At 37.4% G+C, this 24,575-nt stretch overlaps 3 protein-coding genes and 1 pseudogene across 3 annotated transcripts; all 4 read right to left on the bottom strand.

Moving 5' to 3' along the window:
• Window positions 1-4,703: 4,703 nt before the first annotated feature.
• LOC117667166 (olfactory receptor 5V1-like) lies at window positions 4,704-5,875 on the bottom strand. The gene has a single exon (XM_034420382.3). It carries the CDS (start codon window positions 5,637-5,639, stop codon window positions 4,704-4,706), a length of 936 nt encoding a protein of 311 aa, XP_034276273.2. The 5' UTR covers window positions 5,640-5,875.
• Window positions 5,876-10,227: 4,352 nt separating this feature from the next.
• On the bottom strand, window positions 10,228-11,669 carry LOC117667205 (olfactory receptor 5V1-like; annotated as a pseudogene).
• Window positions 11,670-12,436: 767 nt separating this feature from the next.
• On the bottom strand, window positions 12,437-13,372 carry LOC117667232 (olfactory receptor 5V1-like). Its single transcript, XM_034420440.2, has one exon. The coding sequence runs from the start codon at window positions 13,370-13,372 to the stop codon at window positions 12,437-12,439; it is 936 nt and encodes a 311-aa protein (XP_034276331.2).
• A 4,391-nt stretch (window positions 13,373-17,763) lies between these two features.
• LOC117667206 (olfactory receptor 5V1-like) lies at window positions 17,764-18,708 on the bottom strand. The gene has a single exon (XM_034420418.2). It carries the CDS (start codon window positions 18,706-18,708, stop codon window positions 17,764-17,766), a length of 945 nt encoding a protein of 314 aa, XP_034276309.1.
• Window positions 18,709-24,575: the final 5,867 nt, after the last annotated feature.

Below are 24,575 nucleotides of genomic sequence, written 5' to 3' on the forward strand. Positions count from 1 at the left end.
TAAGTTGGGTCTTGAAGACTAGTGGGATCTAATGCGGTGGTTTCAGGAAAGATGTGATCCTGCCATGGCAGGATTGGCTCACCATTAATCTTGCAGCTGCATTCTAAACCAGCTGTGGTTTCCAGGTGCTCTCCAAAGCCTACCCAACTTAAATTACATTACATCCAAGTGATGCTTAAAGCATGAATGATCAGTCCTGACCATACTGGGCCAAAGAGGTCATGACTGCCACATAAACCATAACCACAGTTTCTATGATGACCCCTAACTCATGCCCCAAGTCCTTTGGGGGGAAACAATGTTTCTGTATGTTTACTGATGAATGACTTGGGTTATTTAATTGGGCTTTCTTTTCTATCTGATAGACATTGGTTAAGTCATTTTCACTTTAGTAATGCATACCTGAATGTCATCAGAGCCAATGGGCAGCATTCAAATAAAATAAACAAATGAATCTCATCCTACACAACAGATGCCCCCCTCCAATGGTTTTATATAGCATGGCGAGAAAATGCATGGAGGAGAATATTCAACCCTGGGACAACCAAAAGAACCAGGAGGACCTCTTTTTTCATTCCTATCCTGACAAACTTCATCCACTAAAGTGACTGACACTGTTTTTATTCAATGACTGGATTTCAAAATAATTAATTTTCTCAAAGTTGAAATTGAGTTGTCATCACTTTCCCAAGAAAGTATAGGTTGAAGATGGGAGTGAATATGATCGAACATTTCTGGATCAGGGAAGCCTACTTCAAGTATCAACTGGGAAGATACTTAAGGATGATTCACATCCTGGCCAGTGTCTCTTTTCACTTTTACCATTGGGCAGAAGACACAGAAATATAGCCAGACAAACAGGTTAAAAACAGCTTCTACCCATGGGTAGAACACAATATCGTACCACAAATAAATTAATATGATGAATTTCACTGGTGCCAGTATAGTGTGTAATATGTATATACTATGATATAAGATCATACACCAGAGTAATATACATGTTGCACAGAATATGACGTACATATGGAAACGTATGACTAGGTTTTTTTCCTAACTACCGTGTTTTCCTAAAAATAAGACCCTGTCTTATATTTTCCTGAAATAAGTGCTTGGCCTTATTGCCATGAGCTCAAAAGCCCGATTGGGCTTATTATCAGGGGATGTCTTATTTGGGGGGAAACAGAGTACTTGTATAAGGATTATTCTTTATATTATTCGTGTTGTCTTGTATTCTTGTATGGACTGCACCAGTAGAGGCTAAACCAATTTCGTTGTATACATGATGTACAATGACAATAAAGATTTTGAAATCTTTTTTGGAACATATTACTGAATATGGGGGGGGGGCGGGGGAAGTGGAATGATGATTCCTTGATTTGCTGAATGTAAAACTGATTGAATAAGGGATAGAAGGAACCTTTGTAATGTAATCAGAAAGAAGGAGGAGGAATTCTCAGCCTTGTTAACAAGGCTGAGAATTCTTCGAGAAAAAAAGATATGATAGCTATTTCAGTGAAGGAAAATTTAATCAGGAAAGTTATGCTTCAGACCAATTTACAACATCTAACAGAACACTTTTGGACTTCTTATTTAAATGGATATAAATAAATCTGAGAACTTCTTCAGGAAAGGAGACTTTTTTTGAAAAAAAAAATTATTTCTTATACACATATTGTAAATGTACATTCTCTTATCCGTAATTGATCATATATATACATATTTTTTTCTAATGAAAGCATAAAAATAAGACATTTTAATTACATTTAAAATGCTCTTCTACCCTCTCTTTTCCCTCTTTTCACAACAAACCTTCTTCTCCTTCTTCTTTCTTTCCCCTCCCTCCCTCCTCTCCTCTTCTACTTTCTTCCTCCTCCTCTCCTCTCCTCCCCTACTTCCTCTTCCTCTCCCCCACTCCTCCCCTCTTTCCCCCCTTTCTCACCTTCTCTCCTGCTCTTGTCTCCTATCCTTTCTTCCTCTCCTTCCCCTTTCTTCCATTCCTCTTTCCCCCTCTCCTCCTCTATCCCTCTACTCCTCTTTCCTTTCTTTTTCCTTTGTTGTGCAATATTTTCCTTATTTGGTATTCAAGCAACTCCAATTTTCTAATAATATGTACTTTCTTTTCAATTTCTTTCCCATTTTACCCAATCTATCATTTCATAATTGTACATTTATATTTATAATCTTCCTTCTTAGGAAAGGAGACTTGATAGATTCTCCTGAGAAGAAAAAGACTCTATTCTATGAAGATAAACTGGAGGGAGTGACTTAAATCTGATTTAATTAATTAGGATGGATTTTTTAAAAATGTAATATATGTACTGTTAGAACACTTTAAGTCAGTTTTGTATGTATGAAATGAATAGTTATGTATATGCAGGCTGCCGGTTCTTTATGTAATGCTGAATAATATTCTAAAGTTGGTAAAATATTATGGACTAGATTTGAAAAATATGAGAATGAATGATATATTATTCCCCACAGCAAGGAGAAGCTGAGATGGTTTTAAATGATTCTTTTATCCAAATAAGAGGTTGTATTTAATTTTGTCTCCAGTTTGAAATTACTTCTGGATTTTGTGTTTGCAATGAGAAAAAAAAACTTTGATTCTGTTTTTGTAAATTAGACAGGCTTATTGTTATAGAAATGGCTTGTACATACTGTTGTGTAAAAGCAAAATGTTATGGTTGTATTGTTGATACTTTTGACTGTGCCAAAGAGAGTCAGAAGTTGGTGTCCTTTTCTTTTTTTTCCCTCCTGTTACACTATACCCACTCTTTATCCCTTCCTCTCTTGTAAAATGTTTCTTTTTCTTTCTATTTTATACTTCGATAAACTAATAAAAAAGTTAAATTGAAAAGAAAGGGAGGGAGGGAGGAAGAAAAAGAAAGAAGAAGAAGAAAGAAAGAAAAAGAAAGAAAGAAAGAAAGAAAGAAAGAAGAAAGAAAGAAAGAAAGAAAGAAAGAAAGAAAGAAAGAAAGAAAGAAAGAAAGAAAGAAAGAAAGAAAGAAAGAAAGAGGGAGGGAGGGAGGGAGGAGTGCCTCTGCTTGAGTTACTGTTGGTTCTGGAACTGGAAAAATCTGAAGAAATCCCATTCAAAATCAGAGTTATTGACGGGCTGAGGACGAGTATTGACATATAATGAGAATGTATGCTTATTTCACTTATATGTAGTTCACATTAATTTCATGTATTCTTAGAAAAATTAAGACAAAAGAGGAACATGCATTAAGCTATTGTTATTTAAATTCCAAAAGTTGGTAGAAAAATACCATGGATCCATAAACTTTACAAGAAGCATTTGTTTTGAGTGAAAAAAAATCACATTTATCACAGAGTAAAGTTGCCGTCTTTTCAATAGAGGGCAGAAGGAATCTCAGCTACAAGTGAGAATGTCAATTAGGATAACAGAATTGGATTGTTGCAACACTGCATTTTAAATACATTTACATCACAAATTCATCCGTTCTAATATCTAAGGCATGGATGGTTCTTAAACAAAAGCAAAAACCTTCAGCCACCCTTTTATACATTTTTTTTCTTCCTTTCAATCATGTCTGATTCTCAGCAATTGCCTAGACAAGTCCTGGCAATTTTCTTGGCAAGGTTTTCCAGAAATGGTTTATAATTGCCTCCTTCTTAGAGCTGAGAGAATGTAACTAGCCCAAGATCACCTAGCTGGCTTTCTGCCTAAGGAAGGACTAGAATTCACAGTCTCCCACTTTCTAGCCTGATGCCTTAATCGCCACACCAAGCTGGTTCTCTCCTTATGGATATCAAAAGAGAAATATTGTCAGCCTTGTGGAACAAACAATCACAACTAGATGATTTTATTTCTAATTACATTGACAAAACCTTGCAACCCTGAAAGTACATATTTCTCCCCCATTTTCTTTACAAACAAAGGAGTGTCTCATCTATGCTTTTTGCCCTTCCCACTATACAGCTGCAGGGTATGTTGTTTCCAGGGGTGAAATGCTCCCAGTTCGGACCGGATCGCCCGATCCGGTAGCAATGGCAGCGGGTGGTTTGGAGAGCCGGTAGCAAAAGTCCCTGCCCCCCGCATGCCCAGCTGAGCCACACGATCATCAGAGGCTCTTTTTTTTACTTTTAAAAGCATTTTTTCTATAACCTCTTCAGCCGAAAAAATGCTTTTAAAAGTAAAAAAAAAAAAAACCTCTGATGATCACGTGTCTCAGCTGGAACTGTCAGAGGTTTTTAAAAGCATTTTTTTTCTGCAACCTCTTCGGCCGAAGAGGTTGTAGAAACAAAAATGCCTTTAAAAGCCTTTGACGATCCCAGCTGAGTTGCCTGATCGTCAGAGGCTTTGAAAAGCATTTTTTTCTGCAGCCTCTTAAGGTTGTAGAAAAAATGCTTTTAAAAATAAAAATAAAAAGTTGGCCATGCCCACCCAGTCACATTACCACCACCACCACCAAGCCACACCCACAGAACCGGTAGTAACAAATTTTACATTTCACCACTGGTTGTTTCTTATCTGACCATTCTCTTGGCAGCTCTCTTTGCCCAATTTCCGAAGCTCTTTTCCATATACTATTACAAATATTGAACAAAAGCAGGCAATCTTAGTGCTCACCTAGGGTAGGCTCAGTACACTGACAGTATGGCTAGATCAGAAAAAAAAAAACCAATACTTTAAAAACTTAACATATTTTGATCATTAAAGAAGGAAAGAAAGGAGATGTTTATGAAAATCTTTTCAGATTGAAGGCTTTGTACAATGCTTTTTTAACTTCCTTATTTCTCAGACTGTAGATCATAGGGTTCAGCATGGGAGTGATGATTCCATATAGCATGGAAATTATTCTGCCCTGTTTGCCTGAATAAGAAGAGGTGGGACGGGCATAGGTAGCAATGGTGGCCCCATAGAAAAGACATACAACAATTAAATGAGACCCACAAGTGGAAAAGGCTTTGTGCCTCCCCTCAGTGGAAGACATGCGCAAGATGGTAGAAATTATGTAGATGTAAGAGATCAGGGTGACCAGAAAAGCCCCACTTCCTATAATACCAGCCACAAGTAGATGAACAATTTCCGCAAGGAAAGTAGAAGAGCAAGAGAGAGCCATCACAGGTTGAAGATCACAGAAATATTGGTTGAGTTTCTTAGATCCACAGAAAGACAATCTAAAAGTCAATGAGGTGTGAATCATAGAATTAATTAAGCCCAATAGCCAAATCCCAGCTGTCAGTTGAATACACCGCCGTTTATTCATTATATTAGCATAATGTAAAGGACTACATATGGCCACATAGCGGTCGTAAGCCATCACTGCAAGCAAGAAGATTTCAGTGCCCAACACATCAATGAGGAAGAAGAGTTGCAGCACGCAGCCAACAAAGGATATTTTCTTGTCCTTTGACAAGAATATATGGAGTATCTTTGGTACAATGACTGTTGGACAAAGGATGTCCAGCAGTGATAAATTACTCAGAAAGAAGTACATTGGAGTTTGTAGGTGAGCATCTGTTCCTATGGCCATGAGAATAGACCCGTTCCCTGCCAGGGTGGTCAAGTAGATCAGCAGAATCACCACAAAGAGGGCAGTCTGTACTTCAGGCAGATCAGACAGTTCAGTCAAGTAGAAGTCCCTCAACCTAGTTGTGTTGCTTTTCTCCATCTTTCTGGCAATCAGACTGAGCCGCAGGAGTACCTAAAATAAGACAATGCAAAAGAGGTTTGCTAAAAGAATATATATTTCTGGATTTTAGAGTATAGCAGAGATGCAGACTATCACCTACATTTCTTCCATATATATCTGCAGACTACAGAGGGTAGTTGGGAATGGGACATTGGGAATAAGTCCACAATGGAAAAGGAAACTACATCAGTAGACAGATCGTGTCTCTTTCTCTTCATAATTGGGGCTAATGGTCAGTGTTAAATTTTATTACCTATTATTATGAGTAATGAAGCCTTTGGAGGCTTTAGTAATCCAGATCCCATCATCCCTTCATGGTCAATGATCAAGCATAAAGGAGTTTGGAAATCATCTCAAGTTCTTCACTCCCTTTCTGTCATTTCTTTTTCCTTTTCTGGGATTACTTAGATTATAAAAATCAGCATAAATGGTTAGTGCTATAAAAATATTAACATAGGAGGAAGAGATGAAGAATAAATCATTATTAAATTATAACGTGTTTAAAAGAGGCTTTAAACCACTATCTAAATTAACAAAACAGCATTGATTTAGAAATTGTTGTAGACTATATACTATGAATCTAATATCTGACTGAAAATATTCAACCTAGAAAGCCATTGTATGCAAATTCTTAATTCAGATTTAGTTCAAGAATGCGTAAGAGTCAAATGCTGCAACAGGTTTTCTTAGAATTGCTCTTGTTATTCTATAAGGTACTTATCAGAAGGAGTGGATTTTTATGAAACTCCTACTAGCCTAGGGTTTGCAAATAACATTTTATTCTTCAAAATCTCTATTACTAGCAGACATAAATCACTTAAGGGTGTTTTTCAAAACCACAAAGCTAAATGGGTTTCAATTCACCAATGATAACAATACAGTGCAAAAACTATAATATTTTCAAGGCTGCTACTAAGCCTTCCCCAAAATGCCTTACATTAAACCTTCCCATTTTGCAGTTGGGGGTTAAACATGAGGAAATAAAATGTGCTAGGGTCATCAGTTGAGATTTTATCAGAGCTATGGATAAAATCTACTCTGTTCTGACATTGACTCAGGACAAATAATTCATTAAAGAATAGAACTCCAGATAAAATAGACCCACTCATTTTCATCTGTTGGCCTCCAGATGGATGGGACTGCAGTCTGCATATTTTGCCACATGTCCATAAGGAAAATCCTGCATATCATGAGGGCACCAGAACATGGAAGATGACGTTAGATAATGTCTAAGACATAAAATTATTCTTCCAATGAAGTGAAGTCACTTGCCTTTCTTTTTTCTCCTGTTTGCATCAACACAGTAACCACAGCATGAAGAATTTATGTGGAGTCAAGCAAAATACACGCATGGCTACTCAGGCATCAAATTAACAATCATTGCTCCAATCATCAAAGTAAAGTCTTTGCTATTCTTCCTTTTTAACAAATGCAAATGATGACATTAAGGCAAAGAGTCTATTTAGGGATTCCAAGTTCTCCAAGGAATTTGGTACCAGTTGGATTTGAGTCTTATTGGAACAGAAGTTCAATTTGGTGATTTTTTTTAAAAAAAATACAACAGCATCAAACTAGGAAGAGTGACTTTACACTACTATTAATCTGTAAAAAGTAAATAAAAAGAGGACTTCCTGCCAGGAAAGTACAAATAGTGTTGGGTTATTCGTGATTTCCATCTCCCATTTACAGTAACTCAAAGAACTAGACTTATTCAAGTGAACTTTGTACTTTTTTATTTTGTTTGGAACTAGGTCTGTTCAAAACGTTATTTCCATTGTGCACATAATCCACATCAACATCCTGTATACAGGTTTCTGTATATAGGTTTTAAATCTCCAGTTGTGAACAGGGCACACATATGATAAAATAAGATCTTACCTATCATAGTCATATCCCCATCTCTTGTCTTCAGAGGAAATTATACTTTTTTCATGGTAAATCAGAGTATGGACATTGTTAACCATTATAACAGGAAGACAGTTATGTTCTGAGCTATTATCCTGTGGCTTGTACAAGTGCAATTTCTACTATGCCTTCTAAATGGATAAAGGCTGCCACTCCCCATCACATCCCAATATTCAGACAATCTATTTCTGCCTTTCTTGACTTAAAAAGAATGTCTGGATTATTTTGTATTTATCCATTGATTTTTTATATATATACTAGCTGTACCCGGCCATGCGTTGCTGTGGCCCAGTCTGGTACTTCCGCTGGGCTAAAAGAGCGAGGCTGAAGTTCCAAACTCCCCACGAACATTTGGTGGGCGTAGCCAACTCGACATCACTCATTTTCATCAGTCATATGACAGCCCCCAAGCCACCCCTACGCAGCTGGTGATTAGGGCAGAGAACCGGTTGCTAAAAAACAATGGGAACCACAAAATCCTCCCTCTCTGTCTCCCCCTCTCTCTTTGTATCTCTCTATGTCTCTCTCTCTCCCCCATCTGTATCTCTCTCTGTCTCTCTCTCTCTCCCCCCTGTATCTCTCTATGTCTCTCTCTCCCCCCTCTGTATCTCTCTATGTCTCTCTCTCCCCCCCTGTATCTCTCTATGTCTCTCTCCCCCCCTGTATCTCTCTATGTCTCTCTCTCCCCCCTCTGTATCTCTCTATGTCTGTCTCTCTCTCTCCCCCTCTCTCTGTATCTCTATGTCTCTCTCTCGCCCCTCTCTCTGTATCTCTATGTCTCTCTCTCGCCCCTCTCTCTGTATCTCTCTCTGTCTCTCTCTCTCCACCCTCTCTCTCTGTATCTCTGTATGTGTCTCTCCCCCCCCCCACCGTCTCTCTGTATTTCTCTATGTATCTCTCTCCCTCTCTCTCTGTTTATCTCTGTCTCTGGCCCAGCCTCTTCTGCATCCCCCGCCATCACCCTTACCTTTTCAGGCCAGGCCTTAGCAGCTCTCCGCACCACAGCATGTTATGTTAACAATATATTTGTTTCTACTCTCCTACCTATCTTAAGCTAGAGCCCATTACTTTAATTTACAATTAAATTATATTTTATAGAATTATGAATTTCTATATCTAAGTTTCTATTGCTATGTTTGTAGCACTATATTTTTCTTATCTGGTTTTGAGCTCTTTAAATCTTTCCAATCGAATCCAATCAATCTTTAATACAGGTAGTCCTTAATTTACAACCACAACTGAAACCAAAATCTACGTTGCTAAGTGAGAAATTTCTTAAGTGAGTTTTGCCCCATTTTACCACTTTTTTTTGTTGCCACATTTGTTAAGTGAATCACAGCAGTTGTTAAATTAGTAACCCTGTTATTAAGTGAATCTGGTTTCTCCATTGACTTTGCTTGTCAGAAGGTTGCAAAAAGTGATCACATGACCCAGGAACAGTGCAACTGTCATAAATATAAGTCAGTTGTCAAGCAGCTGAATGTAAATCACATAACCATGGGGATGCTGCAATGGTCATAAGCATGAAAAATGGTAATAAGTCACTTTTTTCAGTACTATTGTAACTTCGAATGGTCAGTAAGTGAATTGTTGTAAGTCGAAGACTACCCGAGTCTTCTGTATCTGGACTGCTGATATTTTTTTGTTGATATATTTTGGAATTATACCTAGTGAAAAATTTGTGATTTAATTTTCAAAATTCATGTGGTAAAATATTCATTTTTTTTCATGGCATTGCCAAGATTTATTACTAAGTGATTTATCTATCCTGGAAATTATTGATGGAGTGACATTTCATAACCAGTCTGCTTTTCCCCAAAATTCCCTTCATCTGTGCTCCCTATAAGTATTCAGGTATATACTGTATGTGCAAATACCCATTTTTAGACATTTCATTCAGTAAAAACACAACTGCAGCTGTGGTGTAGTATGTTTCCTTAGAGAACAGAGCAACAATTGTTACAGCATTTTTAACCGTGTAAATGTATGTGCAACCTGAGTCTTCTGTATCTGGACTGCTGATATTTTTTTGTTGATATATTTTGGAATTATACCTAGTGAAAAATTTGTGATTTAATTTTCAAAATTCATGTGGTAAAATGTTGGTGTGTTGGTTTTACATCCAGCAGGTGACGCTGTTTTTCAATGTTTGTCAATGTTTGTCAATGTCTTTCAATGTTTTCCAATGTTTTTCATGTTTTTACCTGTCCCAGGTGTGACATGTATATAATATAGGTATATCAAAACACACCTGTAGTTGAATGCAACGTTGTGTCAAAATTTGAAAGCAATCGGTGAAGAACTTTCAGAGATGTGCAGTTATGTACAAACGGACATTTACATTTTTATTTATATAGATATATAAAGGATATTGGAATCTATGGGCCAAACAGCCCAAATCACCTCACAAGGTAGCTTTGTTTAGCAAAATAAGATGGGGAGGACCAGGGGTGAGTTCTACTTACATCTACTACCGGTTCGCAACAGGGCCGCACACGCGCGCATGTTCAGAAGCTTCCTGATGACATCAGGGTTGGTGGGCGGAGCCTCCCACCAGTTTTACTACCTGTTCTATAGAACCGGTCCAAACCGGGGGCAACCCACCACTGGGGAGGACTACTGACACTGCTTTCAGCTCCTACAGGAAATGTGGAAAATATATCTAATAAATAAGTGCAAGGGTTTTTGTATGTTTGTTTGGTTTTGCCATAAGTTGAAACTGCTGCAAATGTAGTCTCACAGCAAAATGGGAGCCACAAGTGGAAAATGCTTTTTGCCTACCCTCAGCAGAGTGTGTCCGTAAGATAGCTGAAACTGTACAGATATAAGAGATCAGGGTAACAAGAAAAGCACCACACCCTAAAATGCCAGCCACAAGGAGGAGGACAAGCTCAGGTAGATATGTCAAAGAGCAAAGAAGACCTTCCCATAATGGGGAGGTTGTCACAGTAATATTGATTCACTTTTTTGAGTCAGCAGGAAGGTAACATAAAGGTCAGTGGTGTAAAAATCATAGTATTTGTTTAGCCTGTTAGCCAGGTCCTGGCTGCCAGATAACTGCTTGCTTATAATATTTGTGGAGCATAGGGGGCTGCATATCAGCACATAGCAGTCATGAGCCATCACTGCAAGCAAAAAATAATCAGTGTCCACCACAAAAATCAGGAAGAAGAGTTGCAGCATGCAGCCAGTGAATGATACTCTCTTGTCCTCTGACAAGAAGGTCTGGAGCATTTTTGGCACAGTGACATTAGGATAAGGGACATCCAGACACAGAAATAAATATCTAGGAGTCTGGAGGTGAGCATCTGTTACTGGTGCTATAAGAATAGCCCCATTTCCTGCCAGAGTGCTGAAGTAGGTCAGCAGAATCACCATAAATAAAAAAAAGGTGCACTGCAGGCAGATTGTCTCTACAGAGGACAATCACAGGTGATCAGTGAGGAAATAAGGAATGAAAGAAACCAGACTCGGGGCAATTCAGTACAATAGCTGAGTTCTATATTCCAGGTTCTCAAACATGAGAGGCACATTAATCTCAATTAATCAATAACTTTTTCACCAACGGTGTTAGGCTAGGATGGAATAGATGTTAATATATCCATTCAAAATCAGAATTTTTGAGGGGCTAAAGAGTATTAACATATAATGAGAACTTATTCTCATCTCACTTTCATGTAGTTCACAATATTCTTAGAAAATTAACAGCAGGAGAGGATAGTGCACTAAGGTAAAAGTCCCAAAAATGCTTTTTCAAGAGTCAGCTGGATTTTCCTTCATCCGAGGAGTGAAATGCCTTCAAAGAAAAACAAAAAAGTCCAGTTGCCTCATGAAAAAAAGCACCTTTGTGACAACCATGACCTGGATGACTGAGAATCTCCATAGAAATTAAGTTAAAAGCTATTGTTATTTAAATTCCAAAAGTTGGTAGAATACCATGGATCCATCAACATTACAACAAGCATTTATTTTGAGTAGTGGGGGGGATCACATTTATTATTAAATATTAAAATTGCCTTCTTTTCAATAGAGGGCAGAAGGAAGCTCACCTACTGTACAAGTGAGAATGTCAATTAAGATAACAGAATTGGATTGTTGCAACATTGCATTTTAAGTACAGTTACATCTCAAATTCATGCATTCTGATATCTAAGGCATGGATGGTTCTAAAACAAAAGCAAAAACCTTCAGCCACCCCTTTATAGATAATTTTTTTCTTCCTTTCAATCATGTCTGATTCTCAGCGATTGCCTGGACAAGTCTCAGCAATTTTCTTGGCAAGATTTTTCAGAACTGATTTGGCATTGCCTTCTTCTTAGAGATGAAAGGAAGCAACTAGCCCAAGGCCACCTAGCTGGCTTTGTACCAAGGCAGGACTAGAATTCACAGTCTCTCAGTTTCTAGCCTGATGCCGTAATCGCTCCACCAAATTATTTTCCTTCTTTCCTTTACTAAAAGTAAAATATTGTCAGCCTCATGGGACAAACCATCACAATTAGATGAGTTAATTCTAATTACATTGACAAAATATTGAAAGTCTAAAAATACATTCCCTCCCCTCCCTCCCTCCCGCAATTTCCTTTACAGCCCAAGAAACAAAGGAGTGTCCTGTCTATGCTTCTTGCCGTTCCCACTGTCCAGTTGCAGGCTATGTGGTCTCTTATCTGATCATACTCTTGGCAGCTCTCTTTGCGCAGTCTTTTGCCAAAGATCTTTTCCACGTACCATTACGAATATTGAATAAAAGCAGGCTATCATAGTCCTTACCTATGTTTTTTTTTTACAATGACTGTATGGATAGATCAGAGAAAAACCAATGCTTTAAACACGTAACGTATTTTGATAATTAAAGAAGGAAATAAAGGACGCATCTATGAAAATATTTTCAGTTTGAAGACTTTGTACAATGCTTTTTTAACTTCCTTATTTCTCAAACTGTAGACCATAGGGTTCAGCATGGGAGTGATTATCCCATATAGCATGGAAATTATTCTGTCTTGTTTGCCTGAATAAGATGAGGTAGGGCGAGCATAGGTAGCAATGGTGGCCCCGTAGAAAAGACATACAACGATCAAATGAGAACCACAGGTGGAAAAGGCTTTGTGCCTCCCCTCAGTGGAAGACATGCGCAAGATGGTAGAAATTATGTAGATGTAAGAGATCAGGGTGACCAGAAAAGCCCCACCTCCTATAATACCAGCCACAAGTAGAAGAACAATTTCCGCAAGGAAAGTAGAAGAGCAAGAGAGAGCCATCACAGGATGAAGATCACAGAAATATTGGTTGAGTTTCTTAGATCCACAGAAAGACAATCTAAAAGTCAATGAGGTGTGAATCATAGAATTAATTAAGCCCAATAGCCAAATCACAGTCATCAATTGAATACACCATTGTTTGTTCATTATATTAGCATAATGTAAAGGACTACATATAGCCACATAGCGGTCATAAGCCATCACTGCAAGCAAGAAGATTTCAGTGCCCACCATATCAATGAGGAAGAAGAGTTGCAGCACGCAGCTAACAAAGGATATTTTCTTGTCCTTTGACAAGAATATCTGAAGCATCTTTGGTACAATGACTGTTGGACAAAGGATGTCCAGAAGTGATAAATTACTCAGAAAGAAGTACATTGGCGTTTGTAGGTGAGCATCTGTTCCTATGGCCATGAGAATAGACCCGTTCCCTGCCAGGGTGGTCAAGTAGATCAGCAGAATCACCACAAAGAGGGCAGTCTGTACTTCAGGCAGATCAGACAGTTCAGTCAAGTAGAAGTCCATCAACCCAGTTGTGTTGCTTTTCTCCATCTTTCTGGCAATCAGACTGAGCTTCAGGAGTACCTAAAATAAGACAATGCAAAAGAGGTTTGCTAAAAGAATATATATTTCTGGATTTTAGAGTATAGCAGAGATGCAGACTATCACCTACATTTCTTCCATATATATCTGCAGACTACAGAGGGTAGTTGGGAATGGGATGTTGGGAATAAGTCCACAATGGAAAAGGAAACTATATCAGTAGACAGATCGTGTCTCTTTCTCTTCATAATTGGGGCTAATGGTAAATGTTAAATTTTATTGCCTATTATTACAAGTCATGATGCCTTTAGAGCAGAGCTATCAAACTCCTGGTCCGTGTGCCAGATACATCACATGCTGGCTAAACCAACGCCTGGTTTAGCAAAGGGGGGGGGAGTTCCAATATCATGTGACGCTGCTGTGACGACCTGAGTTTGACACCCCTGCTTTAGAGGCTTTAATAGTCCACTCATTTTTTCTCCTTATCTGTGATTACTTAGATTATAAAAAATAATATAAAAGTTACAGTACTATATAAATGTTAACATAGGATGAAGAGATAAAGAGCAAACCATTGTTAAATTAGGTCATTATGTTTGAAAGAGATTTTAGATACTGTCTAAATTAATAAACAGAATTGATAAAAAATAGCTGTAGGATATATACTGTGAATCGAATATTTGACTGCAAATATTCAATCTTGAAAGCCATTGAATGCAAATTCTTAATTCAGATTTAGTTCAGGAATACATTACAGAGTCAAATTGTTGCAACAGGTTATCTTAGAATTGCTGTTGTTATTCGGTAAGGTATTCATCAGGAGGGGCAGTTTAAATTTGTGAAACTCCTACTAGCTTACCATCTGCAAATAACATTTTACCCTTCAAAATCTCTATTACTAGCAGGCATGAATAAGTTAAGGGTGTTTCATTTTTCAAAAACATGACACTAAACCGTCGACCAGACAATGTCGGCTGGTGATGTCCAGGGATAGAGCGTTCTCTGTGGGCGCTCCTGCCCTCTAAAATGAGTTACCCACCGAGCTTCGGACGGCGCCTGATCTCCGCTCCTTCCATCGAGGCCTAAAGACTTGGCTGTTTCAACAAATGGGCTGATTCTGATTCTTGGGTTTTATTATTTATTTGTCCCTGTTTTAATTGGTTTGAATTAGGATTTTCCTTTATTATTGTATGTTTTTTAACTTGTGTTCGCCGCCCTGATTCCTTTGGGATAAGGGCGGCATATAAATATTTATAAATAAAATAAAATAAATAAATAAATAAATGGGTTTCAATTCACCAATGATAACAATACAGTGCAAAAACTATAATATTTTCAAGGCTGTTACTAAGCCTTCCCCAAAATGCCTTACATTAAACCTTCCCATTTTGCAGTTGGAGGTTAAACATGAGGAAATAAAATGTCCTAAGGTCATCAGTTGAGATTTTACCAGAGCTATGGATAAAATCTACTCTCTTCCGGCATTGACTCAGGACAAATAATTCATTAAAGAATAAAGCTGCAGACAAAATAGACCCACTTATTTTCATCTGTTGGCCTCCAGATGGATGGGACTGCGGTCTGCATATTTCCCCACATGTCCATAAAGAAAATCCTACACATCAAGAGGGCACCTGAACATGGAAGATGACATTAGATAATGTCTAATGACATAAAATTATTCCTCCAATAAACTGAAGTCACTTGCCTTTCTTTTTTCTCCTGTCGGTATTGACACAGGAATGAAGAATTTATGTGGAGTCAAGCAAAATACATTCATGGCTACTCAGGTATCACATTTAAAATCATTGCTCCAATCATCAAAGTAAAGTCTTTGCTACCTCTTCCTTTTTAACAAATGCAAATGACAGCATTAAGACAAAGAGTCTATTGAGGGACTCCAAGTTCTCCAAGGAATTTGGTACCAGTTGGATTTGAGTTTCATTGGAACAGAAGTGCACTTAGACAAAATCTTTTTTAAATGCAACAGCATCAAATTAGAAAAAGTTACTTTATAATGCTATTAATCATAAGAAACAATCTCCTTTGAGTTCAAAGGGATTTTCCACAGGAAAGTACAAATTGTATTGAAATATTAATGATATCCATCTCCAATTTAACTCAAAGAATTATTCCAGCAAACCTACTGCTTGTTTTCTTGGAACTGGATTTCTTCAAAAGCAGCTGTAATCCATATGAAGCATCCTGTCTGTATATGTGACAATTTCTATATCTATAGATTTTAAATCTCCAATTGTGATCAGGGCATAAATGTGATAAAATAAGATCTTACCTATTATTTTCACATTCCCATCTCTTGTCTTCAAAGGAAATTGTCCCTTCCTTTTTTTATCTGTAATCCAGAGTCTTGTAGATTGCACAATTGCAATTTCTGTCATGCCTTCTATATGGAAAAAAGTTGCCACCTCCTACCCCTTACCATTCCAATATTCCAGATAATCTATATCTGCCTGTCTTGATTTTAATAAATCTGTTATTTTGTATTTATCCATTGATTTCTTATAAAGGATTTTGGCACTTGTGGGACAAATAGCCCCAACCACATCACAAGGTATCTTTGTCTAGCAAAATGGGATGATGGAGGACTATTAACACTGCTATGAGCTCCTAAAGGAAATGTGGGAAATTAATCTAAAAAATAATGCATACATACTGGTACACTCAATTGATTCTTAAAAGGGGAATTTTTTAGCATAAAATTGCTTCTAGTGTTGAATGAGAGATTTTTTTTTTTGTCTGTTTGTTTGTTTGAATGAATTGAAATTGCTGCTAGTGTGGTCCTTCATATATTGTATCTTTTATTTTTGCAAATGTAACACAGAAAACTATTTATCAATACCCTACCCTCTGTACATTCTCTGCATTTCTGGCATGGCTCCAAACCACTGGAAATCAGTCCAGAGTTGCAGAAACTGTACATGTCACTTATTTTGTCAGGTTCTATAGGACTTCAGAGCAGGTTTACTCAAAGGAAGCCAATCAGTCATTTTTCCCCCATGGGAGTTGAACAATCTATTGACTCAACATTTGTAAATGGATTCGTCTTATTCCAATCTGCATTAAATAAGCTTTCTTACATATCAGGTTTCTGGTGACCTCATAAACATGAACGTGTTGTTTTCCTGGAAACACCATGAAAGTAGTTTATCATAGTCTTCTTCCATGTTTCCATGATTACATTTGAATTTTTTTTCTTAGTCTTACCACTTAGTCTAGCCCCTTGCTCTGAGATTTTCTGATGGTCTCCCCTTCAACTATTAATCCCATGCATGTTTACCTAGCTATCCTAGCTATGGGGATGCAGTGGTTAGAATGCAGTATTGCAGGCGATCTCTGCCCATTGCAAGGAGTTTGATCCTTACCAGTTCAAGATTGACTCAGCCTTCCATCCTTCCAAGGCTGATCATGGAAGCATATTGTCCCCAACAATCTGGGTTCTCATTTTACTGATAAAATGAGAACCCAGATTGTTGGGGACAATATGCTGATTCTGTAAACCTCTTAGAGTGTGCTGTATGGCACTGTGAAGTGGTATATAAGTCTAAGTGCTATTTCTATTGCTACTGAGGTCAGCCAAGGTCAGTCTAATATTGGACAGTCCAGTGTCATCTATAGTGGCATACACATATAAAACTGATAGTGGAAAAATATGGCATACATCTTCCCCATTTAGGACATGTAAAACTCACATATTTTAATGTGTGCATAATAATTGCAGTAGGTATAAATTCATGTTCCTACATGTTTATCTTACAACATTTCTCAAGAGAGAATACATTAGATTATAACATTTCAAAGTTTAAAATTTGAACAATCTTAGTATTAAAATGAAGACACAACCAAGCACAATTTTACAGCAAATCTCCCCAGTATGTTTTCCAAATCAGCACTGAAAAGGAAAGAAAAATAGTAAAGTTGCTGAATGACCTTCTTGAAAGATTTGAATAAGGTGATCTATCATATAGTTGTGTCCTCAACATTAAAATGACCTTCTTTCCAATATCATTTTCATCTTCTCTTGTGGTTGCCGTTGTGAAATAATCATAGCAGGGAATAGGGATGGAGAGAAGCAACCATATCAGCCTGAAGGTAGGACAGGCCCAAGTAGTCTACTCTTTGAGGCAAAATAAAACTTCCTCTTTTCCCAATTGTCTTTCAATTGTTCAAAGGCCCAAATTATCCTACAGAAGCTTTTGACTTTTTTCATCCAAGAAGAAGGAGGGGTTAGGGTTAGGGTGCTATCTTGGTATCTAAGAAACTGATTGTTATTAAAACTGGACAGATTGATACAAATTTTCAATCATAAAGGGCCAGAAAACAATTTACCAAAATGTTACAAGAAAGTTTCTGATAACATTCGAGTAGAGGGGAACCCAAATTCAACCCCTCAAAAAAACCCTTTGCATATTAAATGCTTTGATCAAAGCCCTTTTAACTTCCTTATTCCTCAGGCTGTAGATCATTGGGTTTATCATGGGAGTAAGAATCCCATATAGCATTGAAACAATTCTGTCTTTCTTGGGAGAGTAAGTGGAAGTGGGCCTGACGTAGGTTGCAATGGTTGTCCCATAGAAAAGACAAACGACAGCCAAGTGGGAACCACAAGTGGAAAATGCTTTTTGTCTGCTCTCAGCAGAGTGCATGTGTAAGATAGCTGAAATTATATAGATATAAGAGATCAGAGTAACAAGAAAAGCACCGCCCCCTGAAATGCCAGCCACAAGGAGGACGACAAGCTCAGGGAGATATGTGGAAGAGCAAGAAAGTGCCATAATTGGAGGGATGTCACAGTAATATTGATTAACTTTATTGGGCCCACAGAAAGATAATGTAAAGATCATTGAGGTGTGAATCATAGAATTTGTGAAGCCTGTTAGCCAAGTCCCAGCTGCCAGTTGAACACATAATCGCTTGCTCATAATATTTGTGTAATGTAGAGGGCTGCATATTGCCACATAGCGATCATAAGCCATCAGTGTAAGCAAAAAAATTTCAGTGCCCACAACAAAAATCAGGAAGAAGAGTTGCAGCATGCAGCCAACAAATGATATTCTCTTGTCCTCTGACAACAACATCTGGAGCATTTTTGGCACAGTGACGGTTGGACAAAGGACATCCAGCAAAGATAAATTACATAGAAAGAAATACATAGGAGTCTGGAGGTGAGTATCTGTCGCTGTTGCTATAAGAATAGCCCCATTCCCTGCCAGAGTGGTCAGGTAGGCCAGCAGAATCACCACAAATAGAGAAATGTGCACTGCAGGGAGACCAGACAGTTCAGTGAAGTAGAAATCCTTTACTCCTGTGTTATTAGCCATTTTCATGCCAAGAAGCCTGAAGCAGAGGTATCTAAAAAGAATGAAGAGATGTAATTAAAGCATACCTTGTGCGCTCAGCCTTTTATTTTTATTTTTGCTATAGTTGGCTGAGAATCTTGACTCAATGTTTCTCATTGAGTTGGGTTGTTTTTTTTTTAAATCATACTCTAGGTCAGGGGTGGGCAAATGTAGCTCTTTTACAACCTGTGGACTTCAACTCCCAGAATTCCTGAGACAGCCAAGCTGGCTCAGGAATTCTGGGAGTTGAAGTGTAAAAGAGCCACATTTGCCCACCCCAGCTCTAGGTAGACAGCAGTTTTACCTCAAAATTCTAAAAGAGATTTACAATTCAAACCAAAGTTTGAGAGAGAGCAAAGGGATTATGGAGACCATAGGGTGAATGAACATTCCAACATAGTTGTGGAGGAAAAGACCTTAGCCTTCATGTAGCAGCAGCTTTGAGGCCAGAAAGTGCTACGGTGAGACTTACAATGTCCTTTGATATAAGGTTATATGGAAGGCAAGAGATAGTTTGTACTAAAACACTCTGACCACTCAGTTCAAATTATATAGTGCTCAGTTGCATTCTAGTGTCTAGCACAGGGACCAGCAACCTTTGGATGAGTAGGAATTGGGGTGGCCAAGAGCCTCTATTCAGGTGAGTGACAAGGATGATGCTGTGAAATAAATTAAATCAGGGTTTCTGATTTTCTCTTCCATGAATTTTGGGAAGAATGTATTGGGTTTTTTTCCCCCTATAAATTATATGCAACTTGATTTAGATGTATTTCCCATCTCAAAAGGTCTAGAAACCATTCCATTAATTTTTGATAACTCTTTTGATAACTTCTGTAAAATGCAAAAAAAAAAAAAAGTAGAAGGAAATGAAGTGTCCCTTTTGGTACTGCAGACTCAGACTATAATTCCCTTTGCTCTGCTAAATCAAAACAGAAATGCAGCCTTAATTTGCAATATGCTCATCATGATGAATTGTAAAGCAAGGAATATATTCCAAAACACAGAATGGAATCAACCTCATCTTTCATCATACACATACACACACACACACACACACACACACACACACACACACACACACGAAGGACTCTGTGTATATCTGGTTTTTGCAATACTTGATTTTTCTGGCAGAAGTTGGAGTCTTTGATTTTCATTTTGGTGTTCGTTTTTGATCTGCAAACATGGAATGTTGTATGCATGAAGAATGAACTTTGAATTGTTAATACCAATTGTCATCAGTTAATCTCATTTATCAGAAATACTGATTTGCCATAAAGCCAATGTAGGTACACTGGGGAAAGTTGTAATTGTCAATAAAAATTCAGTTAAAATACAGGGAAACATAACTATTATTTTGAAAAGTCCCTTCTGGCGCTACAAAATCAACACATTCATGCTTTAATAGATTCAATATTAATAAACAATAGTGTTGTGTTATAACAAAATTGTACTTGTTTGCCACTAATCCTATTTGCATCCATTTTTTCTTGATCTTTTAGCAAACTTTCTTAGTTTTTTCAGGTCTGAGCAGACAAAAATGCCTCACAAAAGACTTACAAAACATCTGAGCTTGAATAGCAGATATTTTCTAACATTTCTAAACACAATTTACAGACTGTAGCACTCGTTCTGACATTACATAGCATATTTTAATATTAAAGCAGCATAATTTTATCGTAATATAAAACCAACAGAGTGAATTTTGACAAACTAAAATCAATTACAGACTTTTTCATACAGTCAACTAACAACACATCAAGAGTGTTTTACTACATTTTTATGAATGTATAATTGTGTTCTGGTAATTGTGAGTGGTAGAAATGAACTAAAAAGACCAAACTATTTGGCATAGATTTAATATTCATAGTCTGGAATTAATTCTAGTGAAATTCAGGACGAGTCCAAAACAAGACTGAAAAAGAATAATAAAATCAACAAACATTTGAAATTTAGGAAAGAAAATAGGATGAGAATTTGGAACTAATCCAAAGTTCAGTGCAATGGGATCTATTAATTATATCCTATTAAGAGTTGCCTCTCATTTTTTGCTGAAGCAAACTGATACATTTCTTTACCTTGTTCAGGAAGAGCACTTAGCTCAACATCTTAAGCCCGTAAACCGAATTGCTAAATAAATTAAAGTGACCATTTATGATTGACCTAAATTAAACAAGAGTGGAAGATTCCAACAAAAACAATGTCTGTAGGATGATTATTATATTAATCTGAATAAATTAGATATTGAATCAAATGAAGCTGTAATTATTTTTCACACGTCCCAGCAATAGTCATTTATTTTATTTATTTGTCAAACTTAAATCCAGTCTTTCATTCAGGAGCTGGGCTGCATAAGCACCGCAGACTCCTCCTATTTTTCCACCTCTGTCCTGTGAGGGAGACTGAAAGAGAGTCTTCAGAATAGCCAATAAGGTTCCATGGCCAAGGTAGACCTGAACCCGAGCCTCCTGGGTGCCAGTACCTTAATCATCCAACACATTGACTCTTAATGTTCCTACATTTTTACACTGAGCTTTATCGAGAATGTGATTATTCCAGAAAATATAATGCCTATTTCAAATAAATAAATATACAAATGCAAATTTCAAACATCTGATGATGCTAAAGGGTAACCTGCCCACTCCCCGTGTACCTGAAATGTAATGTGACAGCAGTTTTCAGTTCTCCAGCTTATTTCAATTTATTAAAGGTATGGAAAAAGCCTATTTGATGAAGAGTTCTTCTAGCTTTAAATAAGAGAACACTAAGATAACATTGTTTTAAAAAATGATGCAGTAATGAAATCCTGCTTTGTATTTTGCGTCTTATGTACTATAAAAGAAAAACACCCTCAAAGGAATAGAACTAGGGAGAATCTGAATACGAATCTGAATCTTCGTACTGAAGATAACATCTGGGGACCTGGGCCTTTGAGAACATTAAAAAGCAAGCTACTGTTTTAAAACTTGCTAAGCCATCTGGCAAATTGAAGTATTCTTTAGTATCAAGAGAATCTCAAAATCTTCAGTGGGGTACAGTTTAGGAATTAGTTTGAGTCATAACAATAATCAAACTATCAATGCATTAATTTCTGGAAAAGTTTTTTTCTTTCTTTCTCTATATCTACATGTTGGTCCTCAAATCAGAACAAAACTAATTTTTCAACAAGGCAACTGCTCATCAGAAGAGGGAAGAGTCCAGGTCAAGAGAACTGCAACGTCTTTTCTGAAGGAATCTTATTCAGAAGCTGATGAACTACTTGGAAACGCTGCAGGCAAAGAAACTAAGGAATTCAGATCCAAACTGTAGTGGCCATATGGTGTCAGCCTGGCTCCTTCAAAGCTGCAGTGCAGAAACACTTAAAAACACTTCTTGCTCTTGAAAATCATAAGGTTTACTTATGAAAAAGTAAGGGCTATCAATGGTGGGATTCAAAAATTTTTATTATCGGTTCTGTGGGTGTGGCTTGGTGGGCGTGGCATGGCTTGTTGGGTGTGGCTTGGTGGGCATGGCAGGGGAAGGATACTGTAAAATCTCCATTCTCTCCCCACTCCAGGGGAGGGATACTATAAAATCCCCATTTCCTCCTGATCAGCTGGGACTCGGGAGGCAGAGAATAGATGGGGCGGGGCTAATCAGAGGTGGTATTTACCGGTTCTCCGAACTACTCAAAATTTCCGCTACCGGTTCTCCAGAACTGGTCAGAACCTGCTGAAACCCATCTCTGGGGCTACTCCTAGACTTAACAAATCAGTGTATTGCTTTGTAATGCTAGCAGTGGTACTTATGTCCTTGTTCAAAAGTGTTATGAAGCATGCTCATACTTGCAGGTGTTACAGGCATGCAAGTCAAACACATCTATTTGACACTGAACCATAGGTATTGAAAGAAAATCTGATACCCCGAAGATTTATTTCAGATTTTAATCAAAATAAGATAGCAACTCGGCAATACAGAATTAATTATGGAATTATCAGGTGCTTTTATTTTATAAGGGTAACCTATAAAATTAATTCTCTATAAAATATTTATCAAATTAAGCATATAAAATTATTCAATAGATGAATCTATGAATCCATGCTATGAAATGAATACTAGTGATAGCTGTAAAACTAAAATCTATAAAGGCAGAATCTATATATAATCTATAAATAATTTATTGTTTTATTTATTTAGAAAATTTATATTGCTGCCTACTCACACATGGCAACTCAAGGTGATTTACAAGTACCATAATGTACCATGAAACCCTATAAAATTTGTTAAAAGTAGTATATATACTCACAAACAGTTCCATCAATGCATAAGCTGATCCTCAATATTTTAACCAGAATATGATGAAAAATATGCCATATGAAGATAAGCTACCCTCATTTTTCATAGAATTTTAGTTAAAAATTGGAAGGTCAGCTTATCTGCAGATGGACTTATAACATGAGTCTATATCCTAGTTTTATGGTTTCATGGTGTTCCATGAAGACTTTGATGACTTATTGAGCAAGTATAAATGCTTGATTAGATCAGAATAAGCATTTGAGTACTGAAAATTAAAAAAGGAAGTTTCTAAATTAGAATTGGGATTAAATGGAACATGGGAGGACTTATAGCAGAAGGTGCCCCAGTTTGCTTTGGCTTTGTACATATATATCATAACCATGAGAGGATGAAGTTTTTAATGATACATTTGGGTTTCAGGTTTTATTAAATCCAGGTGTTAAGGGAAGTTTCCAGGAGACAAGAGAAGGAAATGGACTAGAAAGAATATTCAAGTACTAACCAGCAGCAGAGAGTTGATGTAAAACTGTAACCTGGTATTACAAGGAAAGGATAGCAGGTAACTGGTTAGTCTCCTCCATCCCTTTTAGGTTATAGTCTTACCAATTCAAAGTGATGGGAACGGTGATTGTTTTAATCTAAATGTCCTGTTCTTTGAGGGAATATCAATACTCTTATCTTTAAGGGTAATAAGGTATTTAATCATGAATGAATGGGTTGATCTGGTGCACATCAAAAGACTTGTCCATATTTAAGCAGCTTGTATTCCATGAAAACGAAACTACCTTCAGAAATCTGTTTCTAGATTGCCTCTTCCTTTGTTTTGACCATAGTGATGGCCTAGGGGTTCTGTCTGGACTACATTTACTATGGCTCCTGATTGATGGATTCCCCCTTTTTTTTCTTTACCCTTCCCACATGCGCCAAGAAAACAAGTACTAATGGCATGTATATTGACTCCCTTCTTCACTCCTTCATTGACTCCCTTCTTCATTCCTTCTTGCCTGGTACGTTGGTGGAGAAACAAAGCATTGGTTTTACAGTGATTTTTTTTATCTAGAAAGAATGGCAGAACTGTTATCAATTTCACCTGTTGTTTTTTAAGCTCATTTTATTCCATCAGTGAACCAGCAGATTCCCTGCTTCTCACTTTCCACCAGTAAAGTTGTAAAAAAGAAGAAAATATGAGAAAAGTCCAATGTTTCACCAGTCTATCAGAGAAAGAGATAAAAGACACTTCAGAAGGGGATAAGTAACTCAGCAGCCCAGGAAAAACTGGCCATTGATAACTGGAAGGAAGTGTTAAGTGTTAAGTTCCTGCCATAGTACTCATCCTAAATAAATAAGTGGGGTATCTCATCACCCAGCATCTTCTAGTACATATTTGGGACCTCAATGTGCCCTGTGGTAGACTCTTTGGGCATCTTGATCAGGAACAATAATGGAGGTGAGAGCATTTCACATCATTGGTCCTGTGATAAAACCAATCTGCATTTCTGCAGTTGCTATATGGCTGGCCATGTGGGTGATGTTATTGCACACCAATACGGTTTTTAAAAGTATCAGCTGGAGCCCGGAGCTTT

Source organism: Pantherophis guttatus, chromosome 1 (assembly GCF_059756535.1).
Source record: "Pantherophis guttatus breed Tessera chromosome 1, ASM5975653v1, whole genome shotgun sequence".
In the NCBI taxonomy this organism is placed as follows: domain Eukaryota; kingdom Metazoa; phylum Chordata; class Lepidosauria; order Squamata; family Colubridae; genus Pantherophis; species Pantherophis guttatus.